Source organism: Nuphar pumila, chromosome 12 (genome assembly GCF_984573655.1).
Source record: "Nuphar pumila chromosome 12, dmNupPumi1.hap1.1, whole genome shotgun sequence".
Taxonomy (NCBI): domain Eukaryota; kingdom Viridiplantae; phylum Streptophyta; class Magnoliopsida; order Nymphaeales; family Nymphaeaceae; genus Nuphar; species Nuphar pumila.
In genome coordinates this window covers 11088764-11106063 of record NC_143260.1, presented here as the reverse complement: position 1 = coordinate 11106063, position 17300 = coordinate 11088764, and the positions used below count along the sequence as shown (strand labels likewise).

General features: G+C 39.4%; 2 protein-coding genes and 1 pseudogene across 2 annotated transcripts; 2 read left to right on the top strand and 1 right to left on the bottom strand.

Moving 5' to 3' along the window:
- Positions 1–5805: 5805 nt before the first annotated feature.
- LOC149819977 (Gibberellin-regulated family protein) lies at positions 5806–7428 on the bottom strand. Its single transcript, XM_089982018.1, has 4 exons — positions 7272–7428; positions 6456–6500; positions 6334–6367; positions 5806–6234 (listed from the first exon to the last, which is right to left on the bottom strand). The coding sequence occupies exons 1-4, from the start codon at positions 7332–7334 to the stop codon at positions 6053–6055; spliced, it is 324 nt and encodes a 107-aa protein (XP_089838144.1). The 5' UTR covers positions 7335–7428; the 3' UTR covers positions 5806–6052.
- A 1242-nt stretch (positions 7429–8670) lies between these two features.
- Positions 8671–15763, top strand: LOC149819976 (pentatricopeptide repeat-containing protein At1g50270-like). The gene is made up of 3 exons (XM_089981710.1): positions 8671–8871; positions 14872–15147; positions 15251–15763. The coding sequence occupies exons 1-3, from the start codon at positions 8671–8673 to the stop codon at positions 15761–15763; spliced, it is 990 nt and encodes a 329-aa protein (XP_089837836.1).
- Positions 15764–15792: 29 nt separating this feature from the next.
- On the top strand, positions 15793–16524 carry LOC149819975 (putative pentatricopeptide repeat-containing protein At3g23330 pseudogene; annotated as a pseudogene).
- The last annotated feature ends 776 nt before the right edge of the window (positions 16525–17300 follow it).

The following is a 17300-nucleotide window of genomic DNA, read 5'->3' as shown; positions in this document are numbered from 1 at the left end:
AAGAGAACAGCTCTCACACAGAAGAGACGCGGGAGTGACTGGGACGCCAACGGGTCGGTTTTGACTCGGACCCGACCCGTACTATACCCTGAAGGACCAGGGTTTGGTTAAACAAGAAGGTCCGATTCGAATCTGAGTCAGAACCCAAGGATCCGATTAATTTATGGTGTCAGGTATGGTTTGTGAAATTTCATAGCAGACCCGGAACCGACCCAAGTTCTTTGTCTAAGATCCGTAATTTTTCAATGTTAAAATGATAAAAGAATATTATTTTACCCGGTATAGTTCGGGTCTGGTTCATGGAACCCTAATAGGATTCGAGTATGGTTTCTCTTATGGTCAATCAGATTAAACCCGAGTTTTGACCCAATGCCATAATCTCAAGTCAGATGTGGGTTTGGTTCTACCTAGGCCCGAACCAAACCCGACCCATTGACAACCTAAGAGAGGCTGAATGCAAACAGGCCAGCATCCGAGTACATCAAAAATACCAAACTTCTGGTCCAGTAGGACAGAAAGAACCGAACAAAGTGTGTTAAAGCTCAGGATCATTTCTTTTGTTGAGCTGAGCCCGGCTCAAGAAAAGCCTGAGTTCAACTAGCGGATAAAGAGCAAACTCATTTACAAAAAAATATATATATATATATATATTTAGAATTAAAAATAATATAATTAACTTGAAGTCTTCTAACGCATTTACAAAATAAATAATTATTTCAAACTAATAGGATTTGAACTTTAAACCTAGACTTCGTTTGAAAGGAGAGATGGTATTAATGAGGGTTTAATTAATACCACCAACCTCCAAGGTTCTTGGAACCTAGTTTTGGGAGATAACAATGGTAACACCCCCAGATTTTTGGACCCTTTATTATTGTAATTATTTAATAAATAAAACCTTTTCTTACATTTTGATGTAACATTTGGATGATTAATGGGTTCGTTGTGAAATTGAAACTTCGTTCGGTCGAAGTCATGTTTGGATCGGAGCTATTTGGATCCAGCTGTATAGTGGGTATTTTTTAGAATGTTGATGGTTTTTTTTGGCAAAGAACATGCCAATACTTTTGATATAGGCCATGGCCATTTTGGCATGTGGATATGCATAGAATTTGCTAAAAAGGGCTTTGGTTTTGTTGGGAATGACAGTTTGGATATTTTTGGATGTAGCCAAGGGCACTTTGGAAATAAAAAGACATGAAAATAGACTTGGTTGCGAGGGTAATATGATAAAGGGATAATTGACCTTTAAGGGTGCCAAGTGGCCCACCCTCTCTTGTACACTCTCTCCCTCTCTCTCTCTTGTACACTTTTCTCTTCCCTTAACCGCACACCCTCACCTTCCTCACTTCTTCTCTCTCTTGTTTTTGCCACTCTCTATCAGAAGACAATCTTGGGTGGTGTTCGGCCGGTAGAGGAGTTTTTTTTCGGTGTGGTGGGGCGTTGTCCCGTGCATTAGGCATTATTCTGGTAGATTTGAAGTTTGAGATGCATCTTGAGTTGATCATAATTGTGGATTTTCATCGTTTTAGGGTGATTTCGAGGTATGTTCCATCCCTTCGTGAATCACTAGGGAACATGTAATATGTAGACATGTTTTTATGCATGAAATATGTTTGAATCATGTTAGATTTCATAATAACAATATGATTTAGGGAAAATCATGCTTAAAATACATAGATTCTAGATATAGCATGCTTAGGATGTTCTCGTACGTTGAAAAATTGATTTTGGGATTTTTGCATTGTTTTGAATATGATCTGAAGCGTATGAGTTTGTCAACAGTGAGAATGAACTCTGATATGTTTGTTGTTGGATTGAATGTGTTAAAATCATGCTTTATTTCTTTGATTCTAGCATGACTATGAGAAATTTGTGGATTTCCTCATAGTTGAGATTTTACCATGTTAAATTATGTTTAGATGATTTTGATCTTTGAGAATATGGTCTGATTTGGAAGAGATCATGGTTGATTTTTTTTTTGAGTGCTAGCATGTTTGATTTTTCGGTATGTTTGGATTTGATTTTAGATCAGAATAGGATTTGTTCTTGATGAAGATTTCATGCTAGACACTACTTTTGTTCAAAATCTGGATTTTATTAAAATCCCAACATATTTGCATGAGTATTCAGTTTAGAATTTGATTTTCATAAAGATCACTGCATATATGAATGTGTATTTAGTTTAGAACCTGGTTTTATTAAAATCTCTGCATATTTGAATGTGTATTCTGTTTAAAATATGATTTTCATTAAATCCTGCATATATGTATGCGTATTCAGTTTAGAATATGATTTTTATTAAAATCACGGCATATTTAAATGTATATTCATTTTAGAATATGATTTTCATTAAAATCCCAACATAGATAAATGTGTATTCAGTTTAGAATCTGATTTTCATTAAAATCCCAATACATATGAATGTCTATTCAGTTTATAATTTGATTTTTTAAAAACATGGCATATATGAATGTATATTCAGTTAGAATAAATTTTTTATTAAAATCCTTACATATATAAATGTGTATTATGTTTAGAATCTCAATTTCATTAAAATCCCAACATATATGAATGTGTATTTAGTTTAAAATTTGATTTTTATTAAAAAGACAACATATATGAATATATATTAGTTAAAATTTGTTTTTTATTAAAATACCAACATATATGAATGTGTATTCAGTTTAGAATCTGATTTTCATTAAAATCACAACATATATTCATTTAAAATCTGATTTTTATTTAAAATCATAACATAAGTATATATGCTTGAAATTTTTTAACTGATTTCATTTTAGCATAAGTGCTATGATTGAGATGATAATTACTTTAGATATTTTGTATATGTGTTAGACATAGCATGCTTTAATGTCGTCTCTAACATGAAATGATTACGTGCATATTAGATGGCATGTCGATGCATGCCACCTAGGTTTGAATATGTCTGCATGCTTAATTATAAGTAGAGGAGGATGTATATAATTATCTGGTTTGGCTTTTATTTGTGTATGTTCTAGCTTGATATGTAATCTAAAAGACCTAGTGGCAAATGTTTGCTTGAAATTATTTTTGTGGTTGTGAGGGGTTGGCTCTTGCAATGCAGGGGGTCGACACCCTGTGTTTTGGCATTTGGCTGAGGGTCGGCCCTCACTCTTAAGGGGTCAACACCCAGTTTTTTTTTGAGTTTGGAGGTTTTTGTTTGGTTGTGGTAGGTTAACCCTTGCAGTTGGTGAGTGAGTTGACACCTGTTTTGCCAATGCCGACTCCGTGAGGATCGACTCTTGGGCTCAAGAGGGTCGACTTCTAAGTAACCTGCATGCATTTTCTCAATGGTTTTGGTTCATGTAAGGGTTGTTAAGCCTTGGAATTGATGGAACCGACCCAGAAACAATGTGGAGAAGATCAATGGAACCTAATCTTGGTGTAGCTTAGGATTTTAAGCTAAGAGGCATTGATCCGAGATGTGTTGCTTCAAGAGGGAGCCGATTTGTGTAAGAATGCACAGGTTGCACAACTACGGTTTAACATCATCACACAGAGCGATCAACAAATTTTATGGATCACTGAAACTCTAGCTTAGTTACTTGAGAAATATTCATCATAACTGACCTAAGAAGAATGCATTAAAACAGCTGAATTCGCATAGTATGGATTTCCCAGCTTGTTGGAGTGGGTTGATCCGCTTTGATCGAGGAGAAACCTTTCATTCTTTATATAAAAAAGAAGATTAAAATAGGGGGACAAGAGACTACCCACCAAATTTTCATAGAAATCGCTAACATGGACACAAAGGAAAGATGGCATTGCATGTAGTAACAAAAAAACCTTCTAGAAGCAGAGATACATTAGTGAGTATCAAGACTCTGTTTAGGGATGGCAGTAGACCTGAGGGAAACGGGCCCCACCTCGCCTTGCCCTGTTTGGACCAAGATGGAGGACATGAAACAGGGATAGATGTGGGGATGAAGGTTAAAAACAAAACTCATGTGGGGATGGAGGCAGGGATGGACTTACGCTTTCCCCCACCCTACCCTGTCCCCTTCTGATCTCCGCCTTGCCCCTGCCTCGTCCCATCCCCAATCCTTTTTTAGGGATGATAATGGACCGAGGGAAAACGGAGCCCCGCCCTGTGTTGGACGGGCGATGGAGAACATGAAACGAGGATGGAGGTTAAAATCCAAACCTGTGCGGGGATAGAGGTGGAGATGAAAGTTTGGATTTTAAGACGGGGCAGGGGTTGAGACCTTGTCCCCTGCCCCAGTTCGCTGCCATCCCTATCTTCAAGATGGAGGGTGATCAAGTGCGGCAGCACTAAAAGTATGCAATCACATTGCACTTGATCTTTTTTTTTTCCCTTGGCTATAGCCGTTGGGCTTAGACAATCCAAAACTCTGTCCTAATTCAAACAAGAGGAACTATTTCCGCAACATTGAAGAATTACGATTGAATTCATTAAAACAGGGCTTCTAAGAGAAGTTGCAAAAAGACAAAAATTTTAAAAATCAAGTCTGCAATATCATGCTGCCACTTGTCAAAAAAAAGAAAAGAAAAACCAGCTGTCACGTTCATACGTGACATCTACTGGGATTTAATTGTGAAAGCATTTCTACAGCCATGGCATCAGGACGAATCGGTCACTTTCAGCACAATGGACCACCACGTGATCTTGGACATTAGCATTCAAACTGACGGCCCAAATTCACAAGGGGCCCACAAATCACATAGAAATAATGCCACAGATTTTAGATGTACTTGGTTCAAGAGCTCATTCGAGACAAGGGAGATAATGTAATTGAAAAGACTGACTATTCAGAAATCACTATCAAGGACGATCCGAGATCTGATTTGTTAACAGAGACAATAGACCTTTTCGTCCCTCAATCCTGATGTTTGGAGTTCAAGTAGAACTTGGGAGTTCATGAACTTGATCCGTTTTTTTATGGTCTCCATGAACATTCCATCGAGTTCCTTTTTTGCTCTTCTTGGTCACTTTAGAAAGATATTTGGAGTTTATGGCCTTATTAACATTTCCACAAATTTTTTTTTGAAAGGCAAGCTAGGGCTAATTAGACAGACCCCTACCAGTTATACAACTATACCATTGGGTTTTGAACCTGCAACGTCCCAACACAAGGTGGCATGCACTAGCTGCAGAGAAATATAGTTTAGATTTTTAGATGCAATTTTCCTTATTCCTATTTCTTTCAGCTAGAAAACAATGTATATTATCTATAAACAAGCCGACTCAAACATGGCTTGTTTAACTCGGACTGATTGTGAGAACTCAAACTTGGCTTGGCTTACCACAAGAATGACTGGCTTACCACAAGAATGAGAGAAACTTGAACACTTCAAGCTCATCTCATAAAGCTCATTTACCAGCGCCACATTCTGAAGCTTGAAAGGGCAGCGATAGGGTAATTTCTGATCGATGAATGCAAATAAAGGCAGTAGCCCGGTGCTAGCTCCTGTATATTTACAAGTCCAACAAAGGAGAGCATCGAAAGAAAGTCCTGTAAATTCAAATGTGGTAGTAGTACAGTGCAACGGCTTGTTTTTCAGATACAAAGGTAATCTCGGGATGATTTTTCCATCATGGAAACACTTTGGCAACTTTACACATTGTTGTGAGCGCCTGTCAGGGCTTATTTTGTAAATTCAACAGCTAGGCTAAGAAATCATGTTACCTGGTTGTGGAACGGTTGTCAGGGCTTGTTTTGTAAATTCAACAGCAAGGGCCAATGACTCATTTCCCATGTATAACATAATGAGAAAGAAAATAAATGAAAGAGAAGAAACTTGTTTTTCACAGAATCCCATCAATAATTTGCATATCATAGCCATGAGGCACAAATTTCTTCAGCATTCAATGGTGAAGAAAAGAAACATTGCTTTTTAGTACTTCTACTAAAAAAATACAATAGTATGGAGTGAGCCATGAGAGCAATTACTTGCTCATAAAAGCCATTAGTAGGAAGCACAGTGACTATAACCACATTGCATAAAGTGGTACAATACCATATATCATACAAGCATAGAACTAATGTGTTCAAGGGCACTTTGGTCCTCCCCTCTTGGTCTTCCAGTTGGCATAGCAAGGACAGACTTGCTTGTTACCATAAGTACCAGGTGGCACACACAAGCATGTAGCACAACACTTTTCACAAAAGAAGAGGCATGGTTTCTTGTAAGCAGTTTCAGAGCACCTCATATTGCACCTTGGGGTGCATTCTGCAAAATTACCACATGGGGGTCAATTTCTGAGTGAGAGAGAGAGAGAGAGAGAGAGAGAGAGAGAGAGAGAGAGAGAGAGAGAGAGAGAGAGACTACCTTGAGGATGAAGACTGCCTTGTGTGACTCCATACTGCAAGGCAAGACCGCTGTTGTTAGTTATGAACATAGGAGCAATATGATCAAGGTTGAGCTAAAAGAGGTTTTGGGGATAATCTCACCATGCTGGCAAAGTTTGCTTGTGAAAGAGTAGCCTCTGCATCAGCCTGGAACATAACACAATGTTAGCAATGATGATTATGATGCTAATAGTAGCTTGAAATCATTGAAGACATTGCTTTCCTCGATATTGCTTTCTAAGGGAGGGTTCGTTGCACTCCTACCTAAGGGAAGCCACACTTTTCCTTGAAAGGATGCCCAGTCGACAAAGTGCTCTCGTGGAGAGAGGTGTGACCGTGTGAACCCATTTATTACGTGGTCTCCACCACATATTTCTCATGAAAATACTTGTTGTACTCATAAAAAAGAGACCCTCTTTCCTATGAAAGAGGAGCTCTTTCATAGGAATGCCTGGTAGGAGGAGTGCACGTCACCTTCTATTGGGATGTTGCAAGTTCAAATCCCAATGGTATGGTTGTATATCTGGTGGGGGTCTGCATAACCCCTGCTTGCCTATCATTAAAAAAAATGTCCCTTAAGAGTGCACCAATCAAATAGACAACCAAGTTGTGCAAGGTCACTGGAAAATGAACGGCATCAAATGGTATCTTGGACAGATTATAATCTAATGGCCTATCTTGGACCTGTTTACTGCTCTTATGATATACTAGTCTTACTGGATTAGTTTGCATAATGTTTTCTGACCGATTAAAAGGTAGACCATGTATACAAACTATTGGCTATAACAAAATATCTGAAATTTGATGAACTGTACCATATATATATCATCATAATGTTAGGTCATGCTTTAGGCAATTGGAACTACTACAACCAATATATGAATATTAAAAACAATCATAAGCAATCTATTTTCTTACCTTACTTTCCCACAAGAGAAGAAGCAGCACCAAACAAATCAAAGAACCTTGACGCACAGCCATTACAGAAGATTGAAGGACAACTTAAAACAATTTTTTTCTTCTTTTGAAAAATATGATGGTGTGAATGTGGTGAATGCTTGATCAAGGAGAGGCTATTTATAGTGATGAGTGCGCACTTGACTGTCCAAACTGCCCCTTATCCATGCAGGCAGTGGGGTTGGTTAGGGCCATTGATGCAGAGCTACTGTTGGCACTAGCCAAGAAAAGTGGCATTATTAATGTACTGGAGAATGAAAAAATGTAGCATTATCTTCAACCATGTGACAAGTTGGGGGAGGTGGGAGTGGAGCCCATGCATGTGCACCCACATGGAACTAATAAGCAGATTCACTCAATCTCTCTGCCTTTTGCAATCATCATACACTACGAAGCACGTGAAGTAGGGGTGGCAAAACCTGACACGACCCGCCAACCCGCCTAAGAGGCGGGTTCCGGTTGGGCTTAAGCCAACCTGTTTAATAAACGGGTCGACCCGCTTAACCCGTTTATTAAACGGGTCGGGTTCGGGGTATGCCAACCCGCCAACCCGGCTGACCCGTTTAATAAACAGGTTAGGCGGGCAGGTCAACCTGCCAACCCGTCAACCCACCAACCCGCCAACCTGACCCGTGAACCTGAGAGCCCTGTTTACCCGACCCAACCCATTTATTAAATGGGTTGGCGGGTCGTGTCGGGTTACCCGTTTATTAAACGGGCCGGGTTCGGGTTGAGGTATGCTGACCCGCCAACCCTACACGATTGCCACCCCTAACGTGAAGGGACTCACAACCTAGCCACATCACAATGTGCACCGGCTCTTCTATAAAGGAGAAGGGTCCTTACATGCTCGTGCTTGAACCATGATAGTAAACTGCTTGGCTGGTTGCATAGATTAGGTAGGTTGCTTGCTAATCTCTCATGAAGATGATTACAATATTGTATCATTTTTTTCTAAAAGGATTTGATCATTATATGCCACTAAATTCGTAGCACCAATAGATCTACCACCTGCATCATCAACTTTTAATCTTGTTATGATGCAAGGTGACATAACTTTCTAGTCTTTTCACATTTTTTTGACCTCATTGTATATTAAACCCTATATATGTAATCTATATGGTTTGTTTAGTAGAAAATGATTTTTGAATTATGTGATTATAATATGTTAAAAGTTTATTTTATTTTATTTATGATAAAAGAACCCTTACCCCTCCCTGCGAAGCAAAACTCCATATGGAGAACACAACCACACACACTGTACGGAGGGCATGCCTGTACCACCAAAATGCCCTTGAGAAAGCCCAAGAGGTGGTACGGAAATGCCATTAAGGGAGCCCAAAAGGACTCGCCAATCGCCATGGTGGTCCTCCGTACCGCTATAATGTATGGTGGATACTCAATATCACCCAAACCACCCAGCCTTGCGTGCACCTACGGTGATAAAGCAATGGCAGCCCCCCATGTATCATGTGAGATTCGATCTTGGGCTTTCAGCTTGACGCAGGACTCCAGTGACCACATGGGTAACCACCACGGTATCGTTAAAACGGTGTTTCAAGTGCTCCAAAATCAATGGTCCTAAATATACTAACACTTCACAACCCAAATCATCTCATTTTTACATAATTAAAAGTTGATCCAAATTCACCAACAGGCGCTCCGCTTGTGTGCAGGAGCAGTTTGTGCACGCCATCTTGTGTTTGGGAAGTTGCAAGTTCAAAACCCAATGGCACTATGTACAACTGGTGGGGATCTGTCTAACCATAGCTTGCCTATCAAAAAATTGATCCAAATTCCATACTTGGTAAACAAACCATGTTGAACACAATCTAATTTCAATTCATACGGCTTGCACCTATAATTTCCATCTCGGTACGTAGTTCTGCACCTTCATTAGTACCGAATTAATATTTTACCCATTTAGTTGCGGAGTAAGTGCAAATGTATTTATTAACTTGACTGCTTCATCTATCTACCTCCAACGCGAAAAGATCAGGTGCAATATGATTGCACAAATATTTGTGCATTAAGCACCTGATCACCTTCCATCTTAGGGATAGGACCTGTCAAGTGTGGAGCCAAAGACCTGATGGAGGGCGATCTGGTGCTTAATGCACCATTTTTGTGCATTCGTATTGCACCCTATCCGGACTCACCTCCAACTGCCAGTTGGTAGTTACTAGTTAAGGACCATGCACGTGGAACGAACGGTAAGGTAAGGTCTAACTTATTTGGTCCTACTACTTACCTTTGTAGTTGAAACTTTAATCCCTCTCTCTCTCCCATGAGGTAAAAATGTAAGGCCATGAATGGTCGATTCTCCATAAGTACTCCCACGTAAATGTAGGTTGCGACTTACCTTTCGTATTCCTTTTTCGTGTACCAAGAAAAAAGATATAGATTGATAAGCATTTAAGGGTATGAGATGCCCCACAAGTACTGCACCGAAATAGGTTGTGTTTTTCTCTTCTTTAGACAATAAAATGAACCAACATTGAGAGAGAGAGAGAGAGATGTTGTCACTATCCGTATCAGTATCGAACCTGTAACAACGACTCAGGTGAATCGGCCGATTCTCAAGTGAATCATTCTGAATATTTTGTGTCAATCAAAACACGACACATGTCAAAATTATTTTAAAAAATTAATTTTAAGTATGTTTTTATATTTATTAAAAGTAGCTGATTCAGGTTAGTATCGTATCGATTTTCTGCCCGATACAGGCCGATACTGACAACATTGAGAGAGATCGGTCTTGCATGGAGAGAACAAGGGAGCCCACAACATGTGCATTTGTCTTTTGGGGGAGTGCAAGTTTTGCAAAGTCCCAAAAAACACTGCCAGCCTGAAAGATAGGGAAAGGTGGCCACATTTCACACTAATCACTAAAAAGGTTAGCAGCAATGGACAGCTTTATGTAACAAGAAATATTTCATTTTTTTAACACAATAAGTCATTTTTATTAATAATTTAATTTAATTATTTTATTGCTGAGATTTTGCCAAAAAAAAAGCGAGATTTTACGAAATTTTTTCAATTTCTTGCGAGTTTTTGAAAAACAAGAATTTGCCGAAAAAAACTTTTGTCACTATGGTGGAGCCAAGCCAAGCTTGAGCTCATGAAGAGTCTGAGCTGAACGCGCCGAGCACCAGCTAGCTTCTTTAAAGAAAAGTATATTTTTTCAAAGTTGAACATAGTAGAAATTGGGCCCTAATGAACCAAGCTCCAATTGGCTTATTTACAAAACAAATAATTGTTTCAAACTTATAAGCAACAAGAATTGAACTTCATCACAGAAAAAAACAAGACCAATAATAACCACCACTGCAGGGGTTCGACCTGCATGGCCAGTGGGGTGGTTGTGAAGGTGTTGAGATGAAGGTGCCAGATCAAACTCCACTGATGCACGGATGTGTTTGTAGCTTGCGATGGCGAGCCTCGTAAGCCCGGGAGGTCGTGGGCCCCACTCGAGGTTTGCGAAGGGTGGGTCCATTATGTGGCCTGATTCTCGATGAGGGATCCCATGATGTCCTACAGCTTGTAGCATGATTAATTAACAAGTTACAACTGGATATTACGTGCCTTCCAACTCTACCTTCAACCTGCAAGGAACCAAGCAAAGACAGAAAAAAGAGAAGCTTTAGCTGTTATAGACATTGGCATGACAGGTAGGCCCAAGTTGTAGCATGCATAGAACCTCATATAGGTAGTGATGAGGCTCATATCAGCTTTTCAACACAGCAAAAAGGATTTTGTTATCATGGAAACTTGCAAAGGTTAGTACTTGCATTTCCTGGAGACCAGCTGTTTCTACCATTATTGGGCCATGATGAAAATCCAACAATACATGTTCATCCAAATGTATACAGCACAATGGTTCTGACAGTAGATTGAGCAGCAATAGTGAATGACCAAGTTAATTTAGGGATTAGGGCTAATGCCATCAAAATCTAATGGATCCCTTTTCAATTCGATTCCGGGGCCGATCCAAACACCCTGAAGCTGATGATTCAGGCCCAATTCGGCTGAATCGGGCCGAATCTTTCTGAATCAAGTCTGTATCAGCACATGTGCATGCGCGCACACACACATACTCACACACATATATATAGTAATGGGTCCATGCTAAACCACATGTTAAATGGTTTTTTCTGGCTTCTTCTGTGCTTTTTATGCGGTTTGTACCCTATAAATGTGTTGAACATGGTCGATTTACTAAGAATCCACACCTGAATCATGTGTTTTCGATGAAAAAAATGATGTTTGGAGCCTGGAAATTTACAAAGATTTTGGACCGTTGATTTTTTGAACTTTATAAAAACCCACCCATGTATTGGAATCAAAGACTTTAAGAGCTGATCACCATAAAATCAAGTACATAGATCACATCGATACGTTCAGAATTTAAAAATAAAATAAAAAAAAGTTGAAAAACCTATTTAGCAAGCGATTTAGCACCAAATGGGTTTAGCACCGATCCATTACTCTCTCTCTCTCTCTCTCTCTCTCTATATATATATATATATATATATATATTTGAATTTTTTAAAAATTTGTTTTCTGATAGACTGATTGAAACAGATTTGGTTCTGCTCAATTCAGGAGGATTTAGGCCTTTTTTGGGAAAATCAAATTCTATTAAAAAACTGATTCTGATTTAAATTGCTGGATTTGAACACCGGAGCAAGTTTTTCTGGTAATTGAAAAATCAACAGCTATAAATGTATAAAATTTTTTGGCTCAAAAGATGAACTTTTTTATTACAAGAACATGATCCGAAGGTTGATTCCTACTAAATCGAATATGCTAAATACATGTATAATATCAGATTGAGTCAAAACAGCTTTCATCATAAAATCCCAATTGGATTACATATACAAATGATTGTAGCAAATATATATCCATTTTATCCCCTGTTAAATTGCCATTAAATGATAATGAACAAGAACCAAACAAGGTTTAAGCTAGAGAACCAGAGAGTGTGATGTTAAGAGCAATGAATCGTGTTGCGGATGTTCACTGTGCACAACAATGTTAAGTTCAATGCTAAGGCTGGTGTAAAACCCACTTCACCTAGCCATTCCCTTCACTTTTACTCCCCACCATAGCATCTAAAGGTAGCTAGATGCCTGACCATGCATTTTTGTTAAGCAAACCACCTTAGATCTTAGATCTGATAGTGCCAAACTTTGGTAGCAAAAAGCTTATTGTGATAAGGAAAATCACATATTCTAGGGGGGGGGGGGGGGGGGGGCAAATCAAGTGATCTGTCAAATCACTTTAAGACAAGTGATTTGACATCTTCACCGTCCATTGATTCATCTCACAAGGACCTCATGGTCTTTGTGCATATTGTAGACGATGAAGATCCAAAAGTGATTTGGCAGAGATCACTTGACCTGATCTGCTTCTTGTTGGGGTGCTCACATGAAAGGTTTTCAAAGTTGATTAAAGGCATTGCACCGCAACCACACAAACACTTTGGCTTCCACACAAACACTTTGGCCTCTCTCTCTCTCTCTCTCTCTGATAATTTTTATGTTTTGGAAGTTGGGGTGGGAGGGGGCATTAATGGCTGATTATGCAACATTTATTGCTTGGCAAAAGAGGGAACACAACAAAGCAGACATGGTGCATGAGCATGTGCTTTTTTGTACAATCATGTACTGTGAAGATGTTAAAATGACTCACTGTGCAAGTTCATTGGTGTCATTCACTCACCATGTTGTATTTTCCTAATATTGCAAATCTAGTGTTGAAAAGCTGAAGTTGGCCTTTTTGTTTTTCTCAATGAATCATGGGCTTGCCTTGGTCAGGTAGGCCAGCATTTCTAGGGCTGAAATTTTAGAATATACATAACATTCTGATGTTAGCAAGTAGGGCTGTCAATGCGCTGGATTTGCAATGCACTGTGTGGACCCAGGTCCAGGCCCAGCTATAAGGTGAACTATACCAAGTTCATAATATAATATTATGGTACATGAGGGGGGTGTAGACTCTTACTAGGTTCATATATTACTTTTATGGTACACATGGAATGGTACACATGGGAATGAGAAGGTATGTGTACAATCTTTCTATATGAGTGGACCTGCCTGGTGGGCCCAGATTCCGGCCCAACTGTAAACCTTTACTAGGTTCAGGTCCGGATCAAACCTGAGTGGGCTTGCCTTAAACTGGATTTGCCCCCTCCTATGAACCAAACAAGACTATAGGGAAGTATCTGACAGTTTCGTTGATGAGCACCAACAGGACATTTTATCATGTTAGATTATGAACTTAACATCCCAATGGGAAACAGAGTTGGCGTTGTCTCAAGAATCATTAGCCAATAGAGAACCCTCTCTAGACCAAGGCTGAGTATGACTTGACTCGGTCCGGTTCCAGTATGACTTGTTTATTGGGTGTTGGTTTCTTCTTCTAAAGTTTCATTTTTTTTTTAATACCAATGGGGGATCCGCTTGTGTGGCAGGAGGAGTTAGTGCACGTCACCTTGTGTTGGGACGTTGCAAGTTCGAATCCCTTCGGTATAGTTGTATAACTGGTAGGGGTCTGTCTAACCCCAGCTTTCTATGTCTAAAAAAAAAGTTTCATGCTTTTTATACCGTTCATCCCTCTGTCACCTCTATCTTCATACCCCTTGGGATTTCATAGATGCAATTTGTGTTTGTTCAAATCAGTCTCTATAGATGTGATGTACATCATTCATTTAGTAAAGATCAACATTTAAATAGTTGAAATCTGACTTTTGTGCAAGATGTTTTGGCGATTAAAAAATCAATGATTGGCAAAACACACAATTTTGTAATTTAGAAAATCATTTTTTTTGTTCAAAAACTACGATCCAAAGGTCTTTTCTTATTGAATAGACCATGCTGAATCTATCTGTATGGTCAGATTTGATCAAAACAACTTGCATCGTAAGATTTAAAAGGGGTTTGAAGATGGGGGATGTGATAGGATGAGTGGACCCGAACTCGTTTTTACATGTATTAGTTATCTAGTCCAATTTGCACCAGTGATTTGGCATCTAGATCGTCCATGATGGTGATGAAGGGCCACCAACAAAGCCGCCGATGGTGATGTCATGTGCACGGTGGGCCGGGCCCCACAATTTTGCATGTGGACGGTGGCGATGCAATAGCACCCACAAGCAGTGGTATGGCAGATCACCTGATAATAAACTTAGAAAATGAGAATAGGTTCTTCCTATTCCCACTGTGATGCCACCATGCAGAAAGGCAGCTCAGTTTTTACGTCTCCATAACACCACCCATATCACAGAACCAAGGACTTCTACTCTCTGTTCTTTGAAGTCCATGCTTTATACTCCTCTCCTACTAAACCACAAGTACTTCTGAATGATATGAAACATCTAGTAACTACCTTCCACTACAATGTCATCATCAAAAACCATCTTAGAACCAATAGGCCTGACCAAGCTCTGAAATATTACTTTCTTATGAGAAAACATTGCATCTTTCCAGACAATTTCACCATTTCTTCACTGCTGAAGCTCTGCTCTAGCCTGAAATCCCCCATATGCAATTGCAAACAGATCCATGCGTTCGTTATTCGATCTGGGTACCAGCAAGATATCTTTGTCAGCACTGGCCTGGTGGAACTGTATCTTGTCTCTGGAGACTGTGCGGCAGCACGCCAACTGTTTGTAGAAATTGATAAAAGAGATGTTATCTCATGGACTGCCATGATTTCTGGGTCGAACCCGAATCAGCTTGGATTTGAGTCTGTTGAGCTCTTTAGACAGATGTTGGAGGAAGGAGTCAAGCCAAATCAGATAACATTGGCTAGTAGCCTATGGGCATGTGCTCAAGTGATGCAACATAAGCTTGGAAAATCCATTCACGGGTTTTTCATTAGATCCAGTCTCAAGAGACGTTATAATTGAAACTGCTTTCATGGACATGTATGTAAAGTGCAGGAATTTGAACTATGCTCGGCGAGTCTTTGATAAGATGGTTGAAAGGAATATGGTATCATGGAACATTATGATCTCAGCTTATACAACAGATGGACTGCCAGAAACTGCACTTCAAATGTTCAGGCTGATGATCTATGGTAGGACTCAATCACCCAAGTTGGAGATGCTTGCATCTGTTTTGCAGGCATGTGCAGGAGTGGCAGATCTGCAATGCGGTAGAGAAATTCATGGCAGACTCTTCAAATTTGAAAGTGAAGTAGAGATCAAGATGGGAAATGTTCTCATAGACATGTATGTAAAGAGTTGTAAGCTGGACTATGCTGTGTTGGTATTTAGAAGAATGCCTGAAAGAAATGTGATAACATGGACAGCTATGATTATGGGCTATGGGATGCATGGTCTGAGCAAGAAAGCATTAGAAACATTTAATGTGATGTTGGAGTCTGGAATTAGGCCGGATGCTGTCACATTTACGGCAGTTCTATCAACATGTAGCCATGCGGGCTAGTTGAGGAAGGATATAAGCAGTTTCTATCCATGCAGCAGGACTATAACATCACACCAGAAGTGAAACATTTTGCATCCATGGTAGACATTTATGGTCGTCTTCAGGAAGCGTATAATTTTATAAATAATATACCCATAGAACCATCTGAAATAGTATGGACAGCACTTCTTGCTAATTGTAGGAGCCACAAGAGCTTGGAATTAGGCAAATTTGCAACTAAGAAAGCTCTTACTTTCAACCAATATAATGTAGGAACTTACATACTTTTGTCACGGATTTATGCAGATTTGGGTTGTTGGGAAAACGTCTCTAGAGTGAGGTTACTGATGAAGGAGCTGGGGCTAAAAGCGGACACTGCATGCAGTTGGGTGGAAGTACAAAGAAGGGTTTATAAGTTCACAGTCTCTGACAATTCTCAGCCCTTTTCAGATAAGCTTAACAAATTTTTGGACGAATTATTGAAGAAGATGGAGGCAGCTGGTTATGTACAGAATACATCAGGTGTGAGTCATGATGTTGACGGGGAACAAAATACGCGCGCACTATGTGGACATAGTGAGAAATTGGCACTTGCTTTTGCATTGAATGCCTGTGGACATGAGATGCCCCTACGAATCAGCAAGAAGCTCCATGCCTGTGAAGATTGCCATGAGTTTTTCAAGTTTACCTCGCAAATTTTCAAGCAGGAAGTCTTTCTCAAAGATCCAAATCGGTATCACCATTTCACACAGGGATCATGTTCATGTGGTGATTACTGGTGAAGTCTTAAACACCTTGTTTATACTTCCTGTTCTCTCTCCTCAGACTTGTCTGTCTTATGAGCATTCTGATGACTGGATATGGCTACTAATTCCAGACGAGTATAAAAGACCAGCCAGTTTAACACATCTAGAAGGAAAAATTACACTGAAAGATGCATGGAAAATTGGGGGTAACATATATCAGTTGACTAAAGTATATCAGTTGACTGGTAAAAAATTAGGACATCTGAGCGCTAAGAGTGAGACCTTGATGACTCATTAGTTTCATCAGGTAACATATACAACAAATTTTTATACAAAAGATTAATTTGCAATTTTTTTTGCTAGGGTTGCAAATTAATTTTAAGTTATTGAATTGCCTGATATTACTATGGGAAAATTACAAGGCACATCTGGTATGTTGAACACTTTTATGTGAAATTTGTTGAGTGAGCTTAATATTGGTCATCAAGGATAACCAAATCCCACTAATAGGTATGTGCGAATCGCTCCCATTTATGTAACGATCAAATTGTTTCGATTTTTTGGGGATAATACAAAGAAACACATTGGCTGGCTTATGCTTAGTAAAACCATGGCTGCCAGAGATGGGTATGGGTATGAGATACGGGTAAGGGTATACAAGGCCCTCAAAAGTTTCAGGTACGTTTTTATTGAAATGTGTATCTAAAAATTTTGATACGAGTTTCTAATAGACATTGATACAAGATTTTGGTACGTGGTTCTTTTGATGATGGTACGAGTTTCTTGAAATTACATCTCATTCAGTTATGGTC

Coding starts and splice junctions, on each gene's coding strand:
- LOC149819976 (XM_089981710.1), top strand. CDS start 8,671: ATGGTGGTCCTCCGTACCGCTATAATGTATGGTGGATACTCAATATCA. Junction 8,872..14,871: donor TCGTTAAAACGGTGTTTCAA/GTGCTCCAAAAT, acceptor AATTGCAAACAG/ATCCATGCGTTCGTTATTCG. Junction 15,148..15,250: donor GCCTATGGGCATGTGCTCAA/GTGATGCAACAT, acceptor ATGTATGTAAAG/TGCAGGAATTTGAACTATGC.
- LOC149819977 (XM_089982018.1), bottom strand. CDS start 7,334: ATGGCTGTGCGTCAAGGTTCTTTGATTTGTTTGGTGCTGCTTCTTCTC. Junction 6,501..7,271: donor TTCTCTTGTGGGAAAGTAAG/GTAAGAAAATAG, acceptor GTTATGTTCCAG/GCTGATGCAGAGGCTACTCT. Junction 6,368..6,455: donor AAGCAAACTTTGCCAGCATG/GTGAGATTATCC, acceptor CTTGCCTTGCAG/TATGGAGTCACACAAGGCAG.